Source organism: Aythya fuligula, chromosome 14, assembly GCF_009819795.1.
Source record: "Aythya fuligula isolate bAytFul2 chromosome 14, bAytFul2.pri, whole genome shotgun sequence".
Classification (NCBI taxonomy): domain Eukaryota; kingdom Metazoa; phylum Chordata; class Aves; order Anseriformes; family Anatidae; genus Aythya; species Aythya fuligula.
In genome coordinates, this window is record NC_045572.1 from 503,904 (window position 1) to 527,989 (window position 24,086).

The 24,086-nt window shown below is 43.1% G+C and overlaps 1 protein-coding gene across 1 annotated transcript in view; it reads left to right on the forward strand.

Moving 5' to 3' along the window:
• The window catches only part of HTR4 (5-hydroxytryptamine receptor 4), an 86,301-nt gene extending 64,396 nt beyond the window's left edge, over positions 1 to 21,905 (forward strand). The window contains 1 exon segment of the mRNA XM_032196883.1: positions 21,550 to 21,905. Within this exon segment, the coding sequence (XP_032052774.1) occupies positions 21,550 to 21,637 (88 nt within the window). The 3' untranslated portion in view covers positions 21,638 to 21,905.
• Positions 21,906 to 24,086: the final 2,181 nt, after the last annotated feature.

Below are 24,086 nucleotides of genomic sequence, written 5' to 3' on the forward strand. Positions count from 1 at the left end.
AATTTCATAAAATACAGCACCTTGCTTATATATATTTGCCAAGTAAGTAACAGTATTGCCAAGTCTTTAAAATCAAATTGTCACTTACACAATCCATGCTCAATCCTATACAGATGTTTTCTCTGAGATAGTGTTGTCCTTACAGCTCTTTATCATAGAATCATAGAAAATCCTGAGTTGGAAGGGACCCACAAGGATCATTGAATCCAACTCCTGGCTCCACACATGACCACCCAAAAATCAGACCATATGTCTGAGAGTGTTGTCCAAACACTTGAACTCCAGCAGGCTCGGTGTAATGACCACTGCCTTGGGGCAGACTGTCCCAGTGCTCGACCACCTCCTGGGTGCAGAACCTTTACCTAACACCCAGCCTGACCCTCCCTTGTTATGATATACTGTGAATAGAAAATGAAGTTGTTTATGCTTCTGCAAGACAAATGGACTCCCTAAATGCCATTCTAGCCTCTGCATTAACCTTGCGCTGGAAATCGGAGTTAGTGGTGCCACCCCCATCCTGTTAAGCCGAAGGCAAAAAAAGGTTTGTGGCAGACATCCCCACCAGGGCCTCCTCTTTGTGCCTTCTCTTGGCCATGGCACATCAGCTGTCCTTGGGCCAAGCCGTTGTCACACCTGCAGGTTATATCTGCTCTGGGCCAATTTAATGTGGGCTAGAGACAGAGCTGGGATGATAAACCTGCTTGTTGGTCTTCTGCTTCTCTTCTCATCCTTGTTTGTGTGCCCTGCTTGATTTTGTCACACTTATTATTGACGAGGCATTCAGTGAGACTGTAGGAATGTGATCTGTGATACTTCTGGGCTTTTCTGAGGCTTAAATGCACTGAGAAGAAAGCCATCTGTGCCTGTTGTGGGAACACATTTGATCCAAACCCTTCAAAAAAAAGTATTTTCAACTTGTATCCCAACCTTTTTCCCCAGTCCCCTCCGAGACTGCAGGTAGGATGCCACTGCCAAGGAGAAAGAATGGCTCCTTTTTGTCTTTTTTCCTACTTTAACAATGCAATAGTGCAATGACAATAATCTGTGGTGGCAGTTATGGTTGCAGGCTCACAACAGCTTTGGAAAGATGTCTCAGCAGCACAAATGAGGGCCCGTATAATTTTCCAAAGCTCAGATCTTTCAATTTTTAAGACTGCTCTCAAGGAGCAACTGGAAATATCCAGCCACAAGCTGGCTTCCAGCTGGAAAGGGTAAAAATAATTATCACCACTTCACTGCGAGCAGCATGCTGGGCTTAATTGGAAAGTGCCTGTCTGGTAATTTGCTCAGTAGGTGCAGCACATGCATTGTGCCCTGCAGGCGGCACGGGACCGTGCTCATGCATTCCCTAACCACGCTAATCCATGAAAGGAGTGTGGTACATCTCCACTGCTGCGTCCTGACTTTAATCAAAACCGAAGGGAAGAAAATATGTCAATTCTCGCATGGAATTGGGAAAGAGAAAGGCCTCTTACAAATAGCTCCTCCTTGTTCTTCCCTCCAGACAGCCACCACAGGAACATCCAGGGTGATTTTCTTTAAGATGTCAGGGATTTCTCAACCCAAATTGCACCTCGGCTCTCATTTATCCCAACTTCTGCCCCGGGGGTTGCGCTGTGCCTTAGCAGGACACCTGAGCATGTAGAAGAGCGGGGCCTGGGACTGGTCCTGCTGCTGAGCCGCTTCCTGGGATCACAGCCACCGCACCGTGGTGCGATGGCAGCGCCATTTTCAGAGCTATAAACAGTATCATTGTCATAGCTCTTGAATGGTACTGCCATATGTACCGGAAAACCAGCATTTATGCTTGTGAGGGCTTGGGGCCAGCTGGATTTTCTCCCCATTTGGATGAAGTCAGTTCCTGAAATATGAATGAAAGCTGCATGCTGCTTTAGAGTAATTCCCTCCTCAGTGCCTGTTTTTGAGTCTCCAACGATCATCGTGTTCCCACCTGGCTCCCAACCAGCAAAACTCAAGTGTCCTGCACATGGAGAGATCGCTGTTGCATCTAAACCTCCCTGCTCAGTTCAAGGAGCAGCAGAAAGTTCATGGAAATCAGTCAGGCTCTGTGTGTTTTTCTTTAGAAAGTGCTGTGCTTGCCCGTGTTTGCCCGTGTGTGTGGTATGTCTGTAAAGGTGGAGAGAAAGCGCTCATCTTAATCAGCTGTCAGGAGTTGTACACCCACCCTGGTGGCCAGTGCAGTTCCCACTGGGATCTCTTCCATTTGTATGGCTGCAGCAATAACAGCCAGTGCAGCAAAGGGACAGAGGCACAACAACAAGGAGGCACAAACGAAAACCCCACAGTGTTCATTTTTTGCTGACTTGGCAAGGAAGAGGGAGAAGCAATCAGCTTTGGGCTTTGATGAGAGAAGACACCAGCATGGCCCTGCCAAGCAAGAGGTGGGAAGGAAATGTCCTGTTTGCAGTGAGGCCATCCCAAAGCCCAGGGTCTGGCGCTGCGCAGGCTGTGTGCTCACACGAGGGCTCGCTCTGTAACAGGTTTCCTGGCAGTCTGTCTGTGCTGGGAGGTGGTTAGGATATAACCCCATGGGGACAGAGGTGCAGGTGGAAGCAGCTTGCAAGAAATGTTTATGGAGCAAGAGCGAATCTGTAAACCCATCTGGATGCTGGCCAAACCTTTTGGCTGATGAAAGCTAGATTATCTCTGTTTAATATTAACCTGAATTCTACTTCAGAAGAACCTACAGAGATCTGAGAGCCACAGAACCAGGCATTGTGTTTCTGATTCTGTGTGTATACCAGCAATAGATTATGATGAGACAACTGACGAGTCCAGGCATTTGTAATAAACACGCAGTTTACTTAGCCACCCGTTTAGAGACATATTCTAAGACCTAATTAATTTTTCAGTTGCTGGATTAAACTATTGTGTAAAACATCCCATCAAACAGAGAACATTATATGGTATGCTACACTAATTAAATAAAGAGATGACTGAGCTTGAGAGATGCCCGCAACACTTAATGAGGATTAATTAAGCAACATGATTTACAGCTGGAGAAGATGAAACTGAGCAGTTCAAAACTGGCTAGACAAAGCAGCTGTGACCTGCTCAATTCATGAAGGCAAGTACCGGGAACACGCTGTTCAGTGGCACTACTACAGCAGCCTCACCAGCCAAGTTTATTTAATTAGGAGGTTGCATTTAGCCCCAGAACACACCCATTTTTTGGCCAAACACATACATACCTATAAACCAGCTAGAAGTTAAGACTTTGGCAGCTGGAGACTTGAAGCACAGATAAAGTGCTGCCAAAACACATACAAAATTTCCTTTACAAGCCCTCCCTGGGACAGCAGCTAGATTAGCTTTTCCTTAATTTCTCTGATCTTTTCCTCTGATAGTAGCACAGTTTATCTGTGTGACAGAATTATTACACCCCAGGCATGCCAGCTGTATGAAAGGGCTGGAAGAAATTAACGTTTCTTGGCCTACTCAGAATGAAGAGAGTTCAAGTGATCAGTGTCATCAGTTCTCACTTCAGGAGAGAAATCCATGGAATCACTCCCATTAAAGAAAGCAAGATGCTTAGCTGTTCTCAGCCAAACTAAATAAAGCAAAAAAGAAGCTTGAGTTTTTTTATTTTTATTTTTTCCCAGGAGCTGGGGAATCTCTATCCAGAAATCCCCATTTAATCTGTGGCAGTGTCACACCTTTTGCAACACCTCTTGCAGAACATGTGCTCAGGGCATGCCCACGTCCCAGGCAGAAATTTGCAGCTATTTCTTGTGTGTCCCCATATTATTTTTTTAATTTATTTTTCTCAGCTTGTAGTATTGCAATCCTAATGCCTATATAATACATTATCTGACTAGATAGTCTCTGTAAATATTTTATTTCTCAGCCCTGACAGTCTTGTTTTTAAGAACAGCTTTTTTCCCTAAGCCATGTGTCCTCCTGAATCATCTGCTGCTGTCTCCGTACCACAGTGTTCTGGTTTTGTGTCTCCATAGCTTGTTCATAGCCACAAAGTCTGAAATTCCCACAGGAGTTAGGCAGCAATATATTACCAAGTGTTGTAGCTTTCAGACTGTTGTTAGTCACTGTGAGATCTTGCTTAGTGGTTTTCAATCACTCCAAAGCTGGAAAGCACAGAGAGAAAAACACTTTGCTACAACACAGGCAGCTGGAATTGCTTCAGTGCTGGTAAGTGAATTGCTCTCTGGCAGTGCATGAGGTGACTGGAGGCCATCTGGAGCCACCAGAAAGAAATTCCTAGTTTCCCTGATGTGATTGGTATGATTGTGCACAAAGCTTTGTGATGATCTGGCTGCTTTGAACGCCTGCTCTGACAAGGCAGGTAGCTCCCGGCTGTTCCGAGGGAAAGTCATGCCTGGCTGCTTTGGAGAGGTGCTGGGGGAGCTGGGGAAAGCAGACAGATGAGGGACAGAAGTGGGTTCAAGAAGACAAGTATGAAAATGTCAGCTGTGGGGCTGTTTCTGAGCTATTGACAAGGACAAATCCAGGTACTGTTACTTTTTGAGAATGGACAAGGAGCCAGGTTATAGGTAATGTCCTTCAGCAGATAATACAGAAGAAAATGTTGTTGAGCATCTGACTGTTACTTAGGTGAGAAGGTCACATTACTGCCCCATCTCTTGGGTCAGTGTCTTCCGCATCCCAAATTCTTCACATTATTGCGTCTTTACATATAAAAGGGATGTTTGGGAACTTTTAAGTTCATTGCTATCTGTGGTTGAAATCACACTTCTCAAACATGCTTGTTAGCTAAGGATGTGGTAATGTCCTCCCCAGCTAATACTAGGTTCAGCTATTAGCTTTAAGATAGCTCAGTTTTGGATAGAAAACAGTAGTGTAATTCAGAGATCCAAAAGTAAATATTTGTTCATTTATATACAAGACATTACAAGCACAAGCAAAGGGCTCAGAGGCGCAACGTCAGAAAGCCACGTACTCTGGCAAAATCAGACGCCTTTGCTCTAGAATAAATCATTTCACTTTAGAAATAATTAGTACTGTCAGACCATTCTAAGAAGCAACAGAAGTGCAAGCTAATGATTTAAGATGAGCATTGATAAAATAATAAAGAACAAATGTCTTCAAAGGAGGGCAATTCTCTTATTATTTCTATTATAAGGGCTACTACACTTTCACATTTTATAAAAAGAGAGATGAGTTTACGTAAAAAGGGGGCAAATCCTTGTATTTTATACATGTGTAGGTATCTTGCTAATAATGCAGGAGTGTGATCTTTTACTAAGTTACTAGGCAAAGTGCAACTTAGATTAGCCTCAATGTAATGCAAAGAATTGTAGGTACGAAATCAGGTTTACTTCTTAACAGGATGGACAGGAGACTGCTGCAGTTGAAACAAAACTTAAGACAGTTGCATTTGAAGCCTGCTGGCTAAAATGCAATTTTCTGTTCCATTTGATACATATATCATTGCTTCACTTTTCCTCAAGAATGGGAACAAACATAAATCTGAGCAACATTTATTTACTAAGGCAGAGAGGCTAAGGCAGGGATTTATAGAATATGTCACCTCCTCTGAAGCAGAAAATACAGAGGCCCAGAAGCAGCCAAGGAAGGGGCTATCACAATCTTCAGAAGTCTGAACTTAATAGTTTGCTTTTGCACTTTAGATTTGAAGGCAGTATATAAAGCAATGTATGGGGAGGGAGTGCTGGTTTTATGAGCCATGGTGAAATATGTCTGTAGAAGGACTAAAAGACATCACAAAGTAGCCCAGTGTTAACAGCAGGCATATGCAAAATAAGCACACAGGAGCATAAAATGCAGAGACACACACTGAGTGCTACTCCACCTGCTTGCTCCAGTGCTCAGAAAAGCTACGGCACAGGGGGTCAGGGATGTGCCTGAGTTACAGCTTAACATGTGATCATGGTCCTCTGGACATCAGGACTGGGGAATGGGGGCCTCCACTGAGAGGCTCATTATGGGAGGGGTAACGAAAGCATTTTGGTTAGCCCCATTTAAGAAAAACAGTTCTGCCTGAAGGCACCAACCTCCAAGGCAGAACATTCAGGTACTTTCACCATGGTGGCCAACAGCGCAAGAAGGCACAACCTGAGCTCACAAAAAAAAGGGATTAGCAGTCCTTATCTGAACTCATAGCTGTGTTTGACTGCTGGAGCAGCATTTTCTTTTTAAGCACCCTCCTTCAGTTGGGGAACCCTCCAGACAACAGCAGCCTCGGAAGCCCCTTTAGTTAGGAAGAGGGGCAGAGCACAGCTGACATGAGTGGATGTCTTCAGAGAAAAAAACTTCAAGGACATGGTCAAGAAACTGCCCAGTAAAGCAAGCCTGACCAACACAATCTCCCTGGCTCAGGCTAAAGGACTTAAAACTGCATAAACTGAGGGAAAGCACACATGGGGTTTTGCTGACATAATGTCTGTTTTTGGTTTTACGTTTTAAACATTCTTTGTTTAAATAAGAAACTGTATTTCTTCTGCTGGATAGACTATAAAGAAATTTCTTAAGTATGCTGTTAGCAATTCTCATGTAGATAGACATGCCATTTGTAGACCAAAAGATTTTGCAGCTGAGGTTGGTTGGGATGTCCTCTCTTCTTTCCTGGCAGCTGTACTTGCATATTTGTGACTGGGTTTTTGTGTTTGTTTTGTTTTGTTTTGTTTGTTTGTTTGTTTTTTTGATAAACCACTTCTGCTGCAGAGAATGTTTGTGCCTGTGCTGAGAAATGATAAGGCTTTGAAAAAGCTGGTCTTGCAGAGTAGAATTTGCCAGTTACAAGATTTGGTGACTTTTGGCTTATCTGTGCTATCTGAAGTAAATCAGTCTCTTTACTCTAAATCTGTATGATATTTAAAGCATGCAATGTACATGTCCACAACACAAATGGCAAATATATTTATTATCTGTCTTGAGAGTTAACATTCAGCTTTAGGTACCACATACTGTTGTAATTGCAATTACAGCTATGTGACCTGCATGCCAATGAAAACATATATGCCACGGACTGATTCCAGCAAACTCCAGAACTTCACAGACACTTAAAGGACTTGGCTGAGTCAATTTAAAGGCTCAATATTCATAAAATATTTCTGGATTATTTTCTGTCAGCATTTCACTTTATGTCAAACAGAATAAATGTCTAGTTTCACCTGAAGATTAACTTCTCCATTTTGTATTTCTGTAATAAAACTGTAAACTTAATCTTGACAGGAGGGGAAGGAATGTAACTTTACCAATAATTATTGTATGTGTTTCTCCCAGCTGGTCATCGGGTATTTTGATTGCACTCGTTACCTCCTCCTATGACCAAAATCAATACACAGATCAATACAGATCTTAATTGTGGTGCTCCAATCTATAAGGAATTTGTGTTCCCCTCAAAAGGGTTTGCCTGGAGTTTTTTATTAAACCCACAAGAGAATAAACCTCTGAGCATGCTCCCCAGTTTCTTGGGTTCCCCCCACACTCCCAAAAGCATTAGAAATTATTTGCAGTTATGCTCTTTCCTCCTTAGACTTTAGCCTCTCCTGATACTTGGAAAAGAGTCCTCGAGCATGATGTATTCAAATGTTCATACTGAGCTTGACATCTTTTCTTTAGGACATCTTCAGGAAAGCTGATTTCTGCTTGCTGTGATGCTCAGATTAAATTTTTTCCTTAGGTCCTTCTTGCATACAGAAGTTCATAGAGCCCCTGAACTTGGAGGGGAGCAGTGGCTGGCATCGCTGGTATGACATCCTCACTAGCAGATGTCCAGGAACAGTCCTGTTGAGATTGGAAAGGCTGAAGCCATATAACAGACTATCATCACAGGATGGTTGGGGATATAGTTAACAGAAAATGGGGACTTAGCAACCTCTGAATCATACTGAAACGAAGAAGCCATCAAAGGCAGCTCCTGTCCTCCCCAGCACACTCCTGAAGACAATCTAACCTAGCTGTGAAATAGCTCTTGGCAGGGAAAGAGGATGAGCAAACAAAGCATCATATTGCTGAAGAACAACAATGGAACAAATAGACAGCCACCGAGCAACATGTACTTATTGGCTTGTTGGGAGATCAGTTTTAATAAAGCTAAAAATGAGGAGCACTTTTCTGTGAAAGTGATGCAGTGGATTAATGCTTGGGAGTAGGGCATATATAGGGAGGGTAGGGATGGGCAACACAGGTCTCTGCTGTCCTTACTGCACTGAGGAAAAAGAGTGTTCATTTATCAAACCAAGACTGTATGGAGAAGAATATGGAGATTTTACTCAAATTAAGCACCCACTGCAAATGTCACCATCTGTGGTATGACATTTAATCTTAATAACATACTTACAAAATAAACTAGTTATGAGCACAGCTTAAAATTTTGTCATGTTAATTTATTAATATTTTTTTTGTGTGTGATATGACGTGTGAAGTTTTACAAATTCATGCCCAGAAGGCTATGAAAGAGAAGTAGCCTAAAGACAGGAATGTGCAAGTTAATGCACATCATAGAAATAACCAAAAAAGTGGCAACTCCCATTCAACAACAACAACATCTTAAGGAGGAAGAAGAATGGCAATTTCCCATTCAACACAACATGGTAAAAAAATGTTCATGGTAAAAAATGACAGGCCACAGGGAAGGACACTACTCTTAGACTGAAGTGACCAAGGAGGACAATCAGAGCTCTTGCTACCTGACCTGTCCTTCGCCAGCAGTAGGATAGGTGGCAGAGAAAAGGCAGGAGCTACTTTGGCCAAAAAAAACTTGACCTTAAGCTAGTGAGACTTGCTACAACTTAACATAAAATAATGTAAATAATAGTTGAGATGTTAAGGACACCAGTAAGGATCTTTATCATTAATTATTATCCTAATACTGTGTTTTGTTATTTAATTTTTGTGTTATTTTTCCATTACCAGAAAATATGAATTTCAGATCTTACCATCAGGTGCTTTAAGATATGGTCAGCTCCCTAACACATTTTTCAGGATACCCAGAGATTACTAGGACACACAACCCAGACATTGCACAGGCATATGTGTGAAGCAGCTCTGCAGAACACAGACAAAGATGCTATGTCCCCCCGTGACTAGAAAGCTTACTGGCAGGCAGTGGAGTAGGAGGGAACATGCATGAGCCCCAGATGCTGTGAAGGAGTTTGTGACAGTTTGCTGTTCAGAAAGGAACTTATGCTACTAACATTAACTAGGTGCATATGCTAGACTTTTGTTATAAAACATGCAATTCTTTCTAAAAACACTTGATTTGACACAAAAAAGTTTTGACACAAAAGAAGTGTGCTTTTACACACAGAAAACAGACGTGAAATGATTAAGCATTTTTTGTCAGAAGATTTCAGCAAACTGCTATTGTCGCTTGTCACTGGACACTTTCACTGTGGAAAAGCCACCTGTTTCCCAGATAGCTGCAATTCTAACACCGTTGCTTATGTTAGAGCCTGATGAACAACTGACTCTTTTGTCCAAAAAGTGGTTGTCTCTCACCATCAGTCATAAAAAAAGCATCGGGTGCTTAAAGACAGGGGGGATAAATCCAGCCCTAAGTTAGTGCTGGGGCTCATGGATGCTGGTCTGTGGTACACTTGAAAATTGTGAAGTTCCCCATTGCACAAGGAAATAACTGCAACTGCTTTTGCCACTCACTCATTCCATGTCTTTGACAAATGGCTTGTGTTTTTCTCCAGCTGATGAAAAATCTAATTATGCTAGTTGTGAGATCTCCACTTATATAAAAAATAAACCACATTCATTATCATCCATTTGAATTTTCTTAATTGATCCTGCTTGTACTTGAGTAACTGAAACACCTTACTTAAAAAGCAGAAGCCTATCATGAGCTATCCCATCTTCAGGCAGTTGTAAATCACTTCTAATATGATGCTGTATATTTCTGACATAAGTGAGCACTTCCAAGTACTCTCCTAATTATCAGATTTAGGCGTCTTATGAATGTCATATTAATTATGGTGCAAAAATGAACTGTAGGCCAAAATCTGCAGATAATCAGAATATGTAATGCAGTGACAAAGTTAACATTAATGAGAAAGAAATGGTAATACAGACTTAATGTGAGAAAAGGGGAAAAGTGCCCACCTTCTGCAGCATGGCATTGAATGGTGTCTCTCATCGGCTTACTTCTTTCCCCTGTTGTTTATAAGTAGAAAATGGTCTTAGATGACTGAACTGGAAAGCTCCTTTGTTGATTTATAAGTTAGCTTAAGTTAGCTTAGTTTCTGTCTTTCAGTGCCCAACCTTCTGTTTCTCTTGTGGATATATCAACTATGATAACATTAAGGATTTACAAAGATGTGATGAAAGAAGTCAAAATCTCTGGACTGACTTGGTCATCTTGGTTGCTGTGTGGATCCCATGTTTTTGATCACCAGCTGTTGACACACTTCTGTCCATGATGTCCGAAGTCCAAGGCCCTTTGTTAAGGTTGAGCTGAATGTCCTGCAATGGAAAATAGGGAAACAGATAAACATCATTCAAGTCAAGTGTCTGAAGGTCAGAAACATAAGAAGACTGAGAAAAGGAAAAGCTTTAAGCTGGCAGAGAGGACAAACAATTAAAATGACTATCAGCAAAGCCAATGATAAGGTCTATTGTCAAATGGAGTAGTCTTTGCAGAGAGCCACTGCAGAAACACCCTTTGGATGGACAGTTAGTCTGGATAAACTAATGACCGGTGGTACAGTCCTGTATCAGCAGAGGGGTTGTCTGAGGTAGCCAGTAATCTCTGTCCTGTCATTAACGTCTCATTTGGACCTGTTAGGGTGAGGAAGAGGCCCCTTCCAGCCCAGGTGCCTGGGGTTCTTCCTGGCAATGCCTCTGTCATCCCCTGGATCACTCTAACAGGAGATCCAAAGCTGCTTCTCCAGAGTTTGTCCCAGCAGCTCTAAGCAAAAAAGAAAACAGCTTTATTTTTAAGCTATTGCACCATAAGCTGACATTTTGCCATCGTCAGTCTCAGCCACCAATGTGAGAGGGGCAAGGAAGGGCCTTGTGTCGTCTCCCTGTTTCAGCACTGCAATGATGCTCAGCACCTGAAGCTGTGTGGGGAGAGCTGGGGGGACCCTGGCAGCTCTCCAGGCCTGAGCAGAGGGGAGCAGTGAGGCTCAGCTGGCCCACACGTCCCTCCCATGTGGTTTTCCATGTGGGGAGCTTGAGGTTCTCACCCTCCCACCCAGGAGGAGGTGGGATAGGAACTGCTCGTTCTTCCAGCAAGGGGAGGGTGAGATGCGTTCAGGATGTGCCGGAGGAACACAGCAGCTATTGTTCTAACGGGATCAAAACTGCTAATGGTATAATGAGCCGGATTATTTTTAAAGTGAGCTTTGTGGTTTGAAAGCTGCCACATTTGACAGCTCGGGAAGGCACCTGCTGATGCATAAAAGGTAAAATGCAATGAGGCCACAGGAGCACAGGGGTAACAGCAACAAGTTCATCATCTCCCTGGGAAACAGAAACTTCGTTCTCAGCTTCTAATTTCTTTTTTTCTTGGTTTCACTGTTTTTTGGGTAAGACTGACAGAAGAGAACAACTTTGACAGCAGTGACAGTATGGTTTGGATATGTGATTATTTGATTTATAGAAGGTCTACATGAGCTCTGTTGGCTCATGTCCATGGCAACCAAGCCATCAGCAGGTGCTCAAGGAGGAGATCTGGTGATCTTCTCCCAAAGCGTTAACTTCCTTCATGTGACCCTGTTTTATGGCAAGTGATTTAACCCAGTCAGCTGCTTGCTCTGCTAAAGGTTTGGTTGCATAAGACAAGTGCTAGGAAACGCACAGACCAACTGATGTACCATCACACAGACACAGTCACTCAAGGGATCGCATCCTGCATTTCTCTCTTCATTAGGTTTCACATAGTCATTGTTTTCTCTTCATACTTGAAAAGTTATTAAAACCTCAGGCGTATTTTAGCAACACCCACGTTACAATCAATAACTGGTCAACAGTGACAAACATTGGATGAACACTCAGAGCAATCTCCACCAAAGGCAATGGAGAATAAATCTGTTTGGTGGCAGTCAGGGCCAGCACATGGTGCCTGGCCCGTCTCGACAGCTCCCCTTGTCTGAAACCGTGTCTCTATAACTGGGATGGGGAGGCCATCAGTGGTGAGCACTGCTTCACGGCCAGCAGAAGACAGGATAGCTGCTGGTGGTGGCTCTGCACACAGGTGGGGCTGCAGCGCTGCCATCAACAAATGAAAGAGGCCGTTGCTAAAAGGCACAGAGGAAAGGTGGAATCTAATTACTGCAATGAGAAACTGGAAGTGCCAAGCCAAACTCAGTCATTGTTTCGTTTCTGCTTTGCTAGCCTGAGAACATCATTACTGTCAGCGAGCCAGAGGTAGGATATTCCCAGCCTCCGAGGGTGTGAAGGATTTAGTGGAAGAAAGAAGTTCTCCAGTAAATAAAACACCTTTCCTACAGCTGTAGGGTGTTCTGGTCTGGAAAGTGTTTCTGACACTTTTAAATTGAAACGAATTTGTTTTGTGTAAGTGATTAAATGTGGCTGCCGTAGCACCACAGACCTGAACCAAGCTATGATTTAGTTGCACCAGACACTATTCGTATCTGAAATGACACAAAGTTTGTTCCAAAGTGGCGAAAATCTAAAGACAAAGCATACAAATGACGTATTATTGCCTCTATTTCACCCACAGTAGAACAAGGCCCAGAGAAATTGCATGATTTGCCCACAAACAAACAGGAATTGTTGGAAAGCCACTTCTACAGCCTGGAGCTGTCCTGAGACCCAGGCAATTTTCTGTAAGCAAGCTCTTAAAATAGATCACTGATGAACTTAGCAGATCTTTCTTGTTATTAGCAAGTGTTTAGTATTGGTCTGTTTGCTTAGCATTAAAATACCTGTAGTCATCTTCCTGATTTTAACTTTTGATGTCTATCAAGAATATAAGTATTATCCAAAGGGGTTATTATTCTGTACAAAAATGAGATTTTATGACATCATGGAAAAGATTTCAGCTGGTAGCCAGAGATAATGAGATATAAAAACATGTTCCTTCAGCCCTGTTTTTTTTATTGAATTTGACTACTTTGCTTCTTCAGCTTCTCTGCTGACCTGTGCCTTGGCTGACTCAGGCCAGGCTCCTAATTAGTTATCGTCCTTAATCAGTCTTTATCCAATATATTTCCTGTGCCAAGTGAAGGGTTGTGTTTAGCAAGCTACCAGAGAGACCAAAATGATTTTCCTCCATTCATGGAAGAAGTCTTCTGAGCAAAAGAGCAGTGTGCTGGGATTAGCCGTCAAAGCTAGAGTAGCTTAAATGGGTTCCTCTAATTTTTCATAGACCAAATCCTTTAATAGAGCCAGGCAATAAAAGGAATTAAAAAGGAAGATGTAATGAACAGTTGCTGTTCCAGGGAAACAAACTGATTGGGTCAAATTCAGTGAATGTTTTCAGCCGGATATAAAGAAAAGGAAACAAGATCCTTAAGTATTTTGGCATTTTATTTGAAAATTACATTTCAGTTTACTATTTGCCTACACTTTCAAAAGAAGTTAAACGTCCTCCTTAATATATATATACACATATATATGCTTCTATCGTGAACACAAAAGTAAATGAACTGGAGGATATTTTGGTCTAGTTTTGCCAGAAAATATTTTGAAGCATTTGTATTGTACATCAAACCAGAGCAGCAGTGCCTGTGTGTTGGTAGGGTCACAGAGCATAATACGCGTTATTTGTACACCTCCACTTCTGGAGATGAGAACACCCCGGTGCAGCTCCTGCAACTTGCCCAGAGCTGTCTGGGAATGCCCTGACCCATGTTGGATGGAGGTGCTCTGGGAACACACCCTTGGACTGCAGGTTCTGAGAGCAAGTGGGAGCCAGGGCTGCTCCTTAAAAATAAGAGAACAGGCAGCTTCAGCAAAGGAAAACATCCATAAAGAATGATGGAAAAAAGGAAAAAGAAAGGTGAGAAACAAACATATTGATCGATGCTTTCTTTGTTTTTTTTTTTTGTTTGTTTGTTTTTTTTGTTTGTTTTTTTTTTTTGTGACTTGTCAGATGCAAAAAAGTCTTTTTTTTTTTTTTTTTTTTTTTCCCCCGGGGGTATATTTTTCTCATTTAAAGGCTTTGCTTACTTGGAGAACTGACTGCTAATTTTAAATCTGAGGAGACGTGCAGCAGAAGTCTTACAAAATGTACTAGAGGCTGGATTATGTGGGCTGGAGACAGCTGTTTTTAAAACCTCTAACTGAAATTTAGGAGAGAATGATGAGTGGTTAATTCCAGCTCATGAGGTCTAAACAGCATTATTTGACTGAATGATAATTAAGATATTCAGTATAACTGCTCAAGAGTGGAAAAAAATAAACACATGTCAAGAGATAGAGACAAATTTGTATTTATGTTTGCCTACCAAGGACTTTAAAATCAACATTGCTGTCAGATCTATCTAAATAATTTAGCAATCCATTTTCCTGAGATAGGATTTCCACCGCTCAGCTGCACTTGGAAAATCGAACTTTTGGTGATATCTGCCTGGATTTTACCTGTGTTTTGCCAAGGGATTGCATCACCTGTGAAGAACAACGGTCCCCTGGCAGCTGCCCCTCTTCATTAAAAAAAAAAAATTAATTAAATAGGAAGACTAGGACAGACCAACTATGCTTTCAAATTTGGGTAGGACATTTTAAGAATTTAGGGATATGTTCTCTTTGGGGATAGACTGAGGTTACTTGAGAGAAATCCCCTGACTGGGTGGGCTTTACACCCCAACAAAGGAGGTCCCTTCCAGCAACTGAGCAGAAGACACTGAAGGCACAGGAGGGTCACTGCTGTAAGGCTAGTTGCAGAGTATGGATTTCATTTTCCTCACCACATTACTGTGCTTTCTTGGTCCTGGCCGTCAAAGGACAGACAGACAGCAACTGTGCATGGTCATCTCTTTCTCTGCCAGAGCTGCACTAGGTGATTTAGCACCATCTAGCCAGCCCCTTTGCTCAGACAATCATACCAAACCCTCACGGGCTCTGCAGGCTGTCAGCTGGCAATGAAGAGAAATACCCGAGGAGGAGAAGATGGAGATGCTCGTCTGCCATGCAGACCAACTCAGCTCCCAAACAGAGCACAAAGCCAGCCGTAAGGACAGCTTCAGCCTCCCATGATATCCTCCAGTCTGAAATCTTGCTTCCTGCAGCAGCCTGGGTGGGAGCCCAGAAAGTCTCCACATGCAACTCTGCAGAGATAAAGGACCTGTCTGAGAGTTGAGGCAGTTCCCCTAGAGCAGCTCCCGTTCTGTTTTCCCCATCTGTGCTTTCTGTATTTCTCTTTGACTCATCCCTGGGGGGACAGACAAACATCAGGATGTCCCAGGCAGGTGCAGGGCACGACCCACCTTCAGCAAGCTCACCTTCACTAATGGGCTGCAGGCCATCACCACAGGGAGGATGCACAACCAGCTTAAAGCTTGTTAGGAAAACTTGAGAAATCTGACAAGTACCTTGCTTGTCTTAGAAACAGGAAGAAATGAAAAGCTCACAGAGAAACAATGGAGCTATTCACCCTGGAAGCGTTAGTGGTATTGCTAGTTTTACAGCACTGAATATGAAATCAATTTAAGTTGTTCAGCAATATCGATACATGTCAACAAAAAGACAGGATGAGCTTGTCGTTTTTTGCTCCTGTTTACTGCAAGAAATGTAGTGAGTGGGTGTGGGAGAGTTGCTCTTATCCTGCTGTGATGGTTTTCTACTGATGGCTGAATGTGGAAGTCCAATTTGGTGGCTGGAACCGTGAGTCACTCAGCCCTGAGATTACAGAGTACTGGCAAGCTTTTCATGTCATGGCCTCGACGAAGCTGGTAATTGTGAGAGAGGGGCAATTCTCCACTGACCTTTTAAAAATTAAATACACAGCTGTATTAAAATCAAATGTTTAACGACAATACATTTTATTTGGATCACATGGATTATTATTATTTTTTCAACAGAAAATTGAAGTGAAACAATATATTTTGTTCACATTTCATTTTGACATATTTTGTGTATTAGGGGTTTAAAAATATATACTTTTGCCTCTTTCAAAGAAAATCTTCACAGTTTAAAATAGCAAATTCCAGAGATTCCTGGATTTTATGTTCATTTTTCTCAGCTTTCTGAATGTTTCTCAAGATTGCCCAGTTTTCCAGAATGTCAAAAGCATCTTTTCAGGGAGCAAATACCACTATCATTAGTACCCTCAGCTCCCGATTTCCTGGAGGGCACTCCGGTGCCACAGGCATATTCAGTGCTGCTGTACTAAAACGCATGCTCTGTGTTTCTTCCTCACCCACTAAGATTCAGGATGGTCCACCCCACCTTTCCTGGGTCCTTCTGTCAGAGGCAAACAGAAACTGCACCGCCCTTACCCACATTTCTGTCCTCTACAGGCAATCATTTACTTTGGTTGGTGACTGCCAGAAAATACAGAATTAAAAGACTGTTTTCTACCTGTTCCTGAAATGGGAATAAAGTAGGCAGATGCATCGCTATCTGGAAAAACTAACAGTCATCTTAAGCTGTTCTCTCTTTCCCTTTCTTTTATAGAGCATTTATGAATTATGTTGTTTGCATTTATAATTATGGAGCTGAACAGATGGTGGAAGGCTCATTTCAGAATGATGCGTTCATTAAAATAACCTGCTCTGGTCTGCCAAGTGATGGTTAACTGTAATCCCCATTTGATATCGAAAAGAGTTTTTTATTCTTTCTCTATAAGTCCATCTGAAAGAAATGGAGCTTTGAGATACGGGCACTATATTGAGCATGAAGCTACAACAATGGTGCTGTAGATATTCCAGATGGGGAAGTATTGAAGAGTTTTGCAGCTGTGACAGAAAGAAAAGGGGAGGGAAAGAGAAACCATAGACCAAGAGGGATTTTGTATCTAAGAAAAGTTTCAATTCTTTATTCAGTTTGGAAGCTCAATTCCACTAAAATTTGGCTACAGGCAGCTTCCATCTATGCCCAGACTCTCTATGGTCCTAGGTGAACGTTAAGTCCCATGAGCATAAGGTTCAATGATGGCAGCTTTCATTATTAAAAATGGAAATATCTGCTCAGGCAAGATAGTCTTCACAGTTTATCACAAAGCAGAACCAAAGCCAGGAGGAATGGGAAAGCAGTGGGAAAGTTGTGTTCACTGAGAGTGAACATGAAATACTAGTGTTTTCCGGCTTGCTCAGTAAACATCTTTTCATGGGAGCTGTCTGGGAAGGTGTTAGAGAAGCAGCTCCTCTTTTGAGATGCCACCTGGTGGCAATCAACATCTCGGGTTGCTCATCAGGAGTGGTGGGCACCCAGGGCAGTGCAAGAGCTGCACCTGTGGTGCCTCCTGTGGACAGCACCACTCTCATAGACTTTGCCCTGGGACCCCTGCAACCAAATCCTGTTACCAAAAAGTTTCCTGGAATCCTCAGGGAGTTTCCAGTTGTAAATGCAGGGGAAAAAAATATTTCAAAATGTTTCATTTGGAGTGTTGGCAATCAACAACTTACAAAAGGAAAAAATGAGAGACAGAGACAGGCAGATAGGTGCTCCCTCATGCTCCCTCATACTGAATTGCCAGGAATACAGTAGTTAAATCAGTCACCCTGGTAAAAGGCAGAGAAAGGCCTTTTGATATATGATATAGAGTCTGCTCTTTCTTTCTTTTTCTTTTTTCTTCTTTTTTTCCCCTCACCTTACGAGAAGTTGTAGACTTGATCCAGATCAGAAACAGGAAGAATATTTGAAGCTATGAAAACTTTTGGAGAATGGGAAAAGATGCTGCAGATACGGTGCTCATCAGCTCTTGGTAGAGTTTGTGCCCATACTTCATGGCCATTGTGTCGCCATCTGAGTCCTGAGCTATCCCGGCAGTGCTGACACCAGTTTAGGAGTACAACCCATATGCCTGCTTCTGTACCAGTGTTCCCCTCCCTGTGTCCCCTCTGCCTGGTGAGGACATGTCCTTCATCCTGCAGGGCAAAGGGCATGGGGAGCAGGCAGTCACCAGCTCCCAGAACCCACTGCCACCCCTGGTCCTGCTGCAAAACCTCACCTGAGGACCTCACCATCAGGACAACAGCAACCACCTTCTACCAGCTCAGAAGTGGAAGCAATTAATCATGTAAAGAGATGTGCTGGGAAAGGACTGCTGAACAGAGAGCAGAGACAGCTGTGCACCTACAGCAGGTTTGTGAGGGTTCCCTCCATTAATCTGCCTCCAGCCCAGCTGAGAGCTTTTACATGCTTGGACAGTTGTGGGCATTTATTTTTGTCAATATTTTTTTCTCCACTGTTATTATGGCTCACTAGGTAAAATTATTTCTCCTGGACAAGGTTAAAGGGAGAGAGGCAAAAAGCTAAGCTAATTTGTTCACAGGCTTTGGAAAGTGCAGGAGATTCTGCCACACAAGTACTTTAGCCCATCAATGAGAGAGCTCCAGCTAGGAAGGGCTGTCTTTTCTCCCTTATTATCAGTTTATTTGTTATTAATGAGCAGCATCTACTGATGTGCTCCAGCCCTCGCAGTTCTGGTACATGTCCAGGCCCCATGACCTTTGCAGCACCCAGCAGGATGAATGGCCTACAGGCCATAGGCACAGGGAGTCCAAGGAAGAATGGAGGTGGGTGCTCAGAGCAAAGATGGTGGTGAAATGCAGGGGTCAGGCATAGCTCACAGAGAGATGTCCTGGGGCTCAAAGGGCTGCGGAACTGCACGGGGGCTGCCCAGGCACTTCTGCTGGCACAGAGGAGCCATGGGTAACCTGTGTAGGCAGCTTCACACCAGTGTTGCATGCATGAAGGGTAGGTAGGAGGCATTCCTGGCAGAGAGCAGATGCCTTCCTATTCCTGGCCATTCCCCACTGTCCAAAGAACCCCAGGCACCGACCCCAGGCAGAACGAGGCTGTGCGCTCTGACAGCAGGATGGCACACAAACCTCGGGGTGCTGCTTCCCCCTCTCCTGGCTCATCCTGCACCCAAGGGCATGGATGCAACTTCTGGCCTGAGGCAGGAGCCCTGCCCCACATTGCATTACCTCTGAGACAGGCGTGATGCTGGATGGCAGAGCAGGACTCAGTGGAGGTGGTGACTCTTGCATTACAGCTGGGAAAGCCAAAACCCAGCATTTGTTTGGCTTCTTTAATTAATGGTACAAGTTGGTGCAGGGGACAGATCTGCAGGCAACACAAGTGGGAAGGTTACAAAGCACCGCTGCATCCCGTTGGTATTTTCTCCCCAGCTTTTACTGGGTTCCCTGAATAACACTAGGGCTTCTTGTTCTGGTCACGGGCCTACAGAAAGTAAAACCTCATGGCTCCCCTCTGCTATACTGCAAGCTAATCCAACCAGTTAGCTAAAGAGCCCACTGGATTGTCAGAAACAGCAGGAGATGCAAATGCAATTCTCTCCAAATTGATCATCATCACAATCAAAGTACCATTTGGCAAGTGTGTGACTAGCCTGCAGCAGGGCCCCTTTATGGGCTGTAACACCTTTTCATTCTTGGGCTCCACTGCTGGGTGCTGTGTAGGATCCGAGTAGAGCTGCAGGTGACAGTGGTGACATTGTGCCTCACCTCGGGGGAAGGCAGGTGGCAGAGGGTGTAGGCAGTGTGGGATGCTGCTTGTACCTGAGCCTGGAAGCTGAACATGCCAGCATGTACACATCCTGTAAAGGAACTCATTATAGGCAGGAGGCTGATCAACTAATTTACTGCAGATAATTTATTTAATGCATTTAAACCTTTTTTTTTTTTTTTTTTTTTTTTTTTTTTTTTTTTTTTTCTCCTGCTTGCAGATTATGGCTTCCTCAGATGTATTCCTTGCTCTTACTCAAACCTAGTTGACAAATTTCTCTTGAAACATTGAGCCCACACGTGCAGGGGTTGAGTGTTGTTATCTCTTTGTGGTCGGTGATATAAATCCTGTGGTGCGAGGCTCTCAGCTGGGCAAGGCACATGCTGGGAGCTTGTGGAGGTCAGGCACAAGTGAGTTTCAGCTGCCACTGTTCTTTCTCTTCAAAACTTGCTTTCCATTGATATTGATGCCTGAAAAATTGATTGTGTTTTCAGAGTGGATTAATTAAGACACAGTGGTGTGAAAAAAAGCAGGGCTGCTCTAAACCTGTCCTGGATCAGACACTAAACCCATGGTATGTGGCAGGTTGCTTTAACCTTTTAGATGAAAGGAGAAATCACCATATGTCTGAACAAACCTGGTGCTACCCGCCAGTAGAGGATTCCTTTTACAGTTTCCCGGAGATGCTGGTAAGATTTTGATAGGGAATCATGCAGAGCAAGGCTATCACAGCTGCAGCGTAGCTTTCGCACCCTGCATAAAAATGCTCTTTCCTCCTCTCCTACCCATCCTCTTTCCCCACAGGATAAACAGCTGGAGGTGTTGATCTAACTGCAGAGGCTTCAGGCAAACTGTGCCACGAGAGACCCTGGGACACCCTAATGACTTCTCTTTAGCTTAATGCATCTTTGTAACAAACGGCACCGCCTGCTAAATTGCTGAACTTGCACAACTGTTTTCTGACTCCTGCAGAAGAAGAAGAAAGGTTTGGCTCTTTGGATATCCTGTATGAAGTCAGCTTTCAGTGCCTGTCTGTCATGCTTCTGAGCAAGCTATGAGTTGCTCCAAAACATGTCTGCCCTGTTCACAGAGTGAGGGGTCTCCTGGCTCTCATCCTCTCCCATCACCACTGCTTACAGCAGGGATTTTGCCAGCCTCAAGGTCTGGTGGCCTGCCTTGCCCAGTGTGCTATGTCTGACTTGGTAGATGGAACAAAATCGTGTTAAGACTTGTATGCTTCATGGTCAGAGATTCTATTCAGTGTTAGATGCAAAATGTCTTTTCCTGTTTCTTACATTGATTCTGTACCTTGTTTTGGAGAACCAGCACATTTTTGGAAAGCTTTAGGATCATTATGTAAAGTGAACTATGGGAAGATGTTTCAATGGATATATCTGCATATACAGCGACCTGTATTAAGTCTGCTAAACCTGACAGTGTTGAAAATATTAGAGGGCAAATTCCCCTGCGAATATTCACCAGGACAAATTTGGAGAGGCAGTGGATTTTATATCCCGACTTTCATTCTGAGTCCATGGTTGTCTACTGTAATGAGCAGATACATCACTTGTAGGATATCCATACTTCAGGCATCTCACCAGCATTTTAAGCACCTTACTTCAGGAGCCTAACTCCCAAGTATACTCAATAGAGATTCATGCAGTTTAATAATGCCAAGTAACTTGATATCATAGTATTCATTTTTGAATATGTATACAATAAGGAGTGCTGAACCTTTTTTTTTTTTTTTTTTCTTTTTTTTTTTCCTTAGTTCTTTGAAACATGAAAACCAAGAGGTTCTTGTCTGAATCATGAAGATTATTTTTCCTGTCATGGGGCAAAGTGGGCCATCACATTTGCTTAATGTGGTATCTGGATATTTGGAAGATATTGTAAGACATGATTCTAGGTTTTCAAGAACTCATTTTATGTAAGCCTGTCCTTCTAACTAGCACTGAGAAATCTTTATCTTCCCAGGTACACTGTTTTACATAATGGACATCATCAGGAACAGGAGAAGCTTCCCATCCACAATGACCCAGAATCCCAAGAGTCCTGTTTCTAGTCACAGACCTAGAAGAGGAATGGCCCAGCTGGAGGAACAGGTTCCTTTTAGCGTACCCAAGGGATTCCCAGGCAGCAGGACTTTATGAAACCCTATTCATCTGCAATGTCACCTCCTGCACTGCCTTTGTACGAACTCCCAGCCACAAGCACGTAGATCCATGGGGACAAGGGAAGGCAACTGAGCAAAAGGGATCTCTGCATCCACAAGGCTGGTGGGACTACATGACTGTGGCATGGCCTTACTCCAGGTGGGAGAATATTTCTGTTGGTGTGAAGAAACACCACCAATACCAACCACCTGGTACAGGGACTCCTGGTACTCCTTTCCAGGAGCGGTCTCTATGAGCCACCTCTCTGTCCTCAGACAGCAAGATCTGAAAGAGCTCTGGCCTGAAGCCCCAACCTTATGTGAGACATCACTTGCTTTATCTGCCTGCCTGCGACCGAATGTTGTCTGGATAAAAAAAACAGCACTGCATTTTCTTCGCCCAAACAGGAGGAAGTATTTCCCTTTCGATTATCGTTACTGGTGAAAGGGAGCTGCTGATTCACCCTGCCCTGCAGAGCCTTCTTTGTAAATGCTTTAACTGTGCTTCCTGGTCATGTTACCTGGTGGGAGATTCACAGGGTGTACATAGTGCCTGACAAGCTGCAGTGGGACCTACAGAGACATTTCACAGCTAACAGCAGGTCCCATTTGCTGGAAGGCAGAGGCCACCCTCTGCTATTCAGAGGCCCATGGTTTGGAAGTGACCCCCCAACTCCAACAAGCTGCCAGCGCTGCCCTCACCTGAGCAAACTTTGGGCATTCTTACCAAGAAGAAAGGTTGATCAAGAGACAGAGACAGTCTGTGATAGATCACTAAGTGCCATCCTGAAAAATACACCATCCAAGAAACTTTTCTAGCTGTGTCAGGAAGACAGACTCCTACTCATGTTTTCCATCTTTATTTTTCTGTTTGTTTCTGTTCTCTTCCAGATGAGGCAAGAAGTTTCAAAACTTTTAAATATCACCATATGCACATCTGTTTGCTAAAATCTCAGTCCCAAAGCTGCTTCCTGCATGAAAATGTTGCTATGTTCCTTGTGAGCTACTTCCACTTTTGCATATAAATACTAGGCAAGGCTGCAGACTTCACAACTTTGGAAAAATGAATTTTATGCAGTGGGAAATATGCAGGATCAAGACTACATGCCTCTATCTTATTTAGTTGAAGATCTAACCCAGAGATGCCACCCTGAGCCTAGAAGATAATATTGTACTTTGTTATATTGTGCAGTCATGTACAGACATTTTTAATGTAAAAAGAAAAGGTGACATTATTTATTTATTTATTTATTTTATCAGGAATGCGTGGGTTTTGTTCATTAAAAGCTTCTAGACCTGGGAGCTTAACATTATATATATTATTTAGTAATGTTTCTGTTGCTATGTGACAGGTATTTACTGTAAACAAACAAATCCTTCCTTGAACACAAATGTTGCTCAGTAGGAAAAAAAAATGTGCATGATGAGAATAACTGGCTGCTCTGCCATGGTGTCAGACTTCTTTGAAATACTTTTTCCACACTAAATTGTCACCAATACTTTCACATCATTTTCCTTTGGGATTCAGAAGAACAGTGGGCAGAAAAGCCCTGGTTAGAGGAAGCCAGACACTTGCTAACATAGAAAATCTCAGGCTCTTAGAAAAAGACTATGGATGTTTGTGGCCATGTTGATAGGGAAAGGAGAAGTTATTAGAAAAGAGATGCTGAGAACCAGTAGGTGCCACTTCCAGGGTCATCGTTAGGAACAGTTCTGCAGTGACCCGTTTTCACCGGGCTGTGTTTCCAAAAGAACTGTGTCAGTTCAACCCTATTGTTAACACTAAAACACCGGTGGGTGAATAAGTAAGGCATTCTTAAAAGTTTTGGAAAAAAATGCTTCCAAGGCAGCTTCAGCACTACGGTCTGCACCTTGGTGGAACTGTTCACACAAGCTCTGTCTGGATTTGGGTATGCAACACTGCAGAACAGGTTGTCTTAGCTTCACCCCAAATGCCAAATTTCTTAATCCTAGAGCAGCTTTTCTCTGTCCCCATTAAAAGGCATCAAATTATTTGTGGGAGGTTTCTCTGAGCTATATGAAATCAACTGCATGGGGATGAAATAGCAATGGTGGCCTTTGTTTCTATTGTCCCTGAAGCGTTGTTCTCTCCTATATTTTAGTGTGCTTTAGTAATATATTCTTCTTAATTTAAAATTAACTTCTCAACACTAAGTTTTATTCATGGGCAATGTTTAGAAGGCTCTGTCAACGGGAGCAGTAGCTCACTAGCCAGAATGGTCAACAGCTCTAACTTAAAATAAATAAATAAAAATTCCATTCTTAACACCATATTTGAATAAAGTACCAAACACCACTGTCCGTGTTCTGTCACACCTCTGGCTAACAGCTGGTTGGA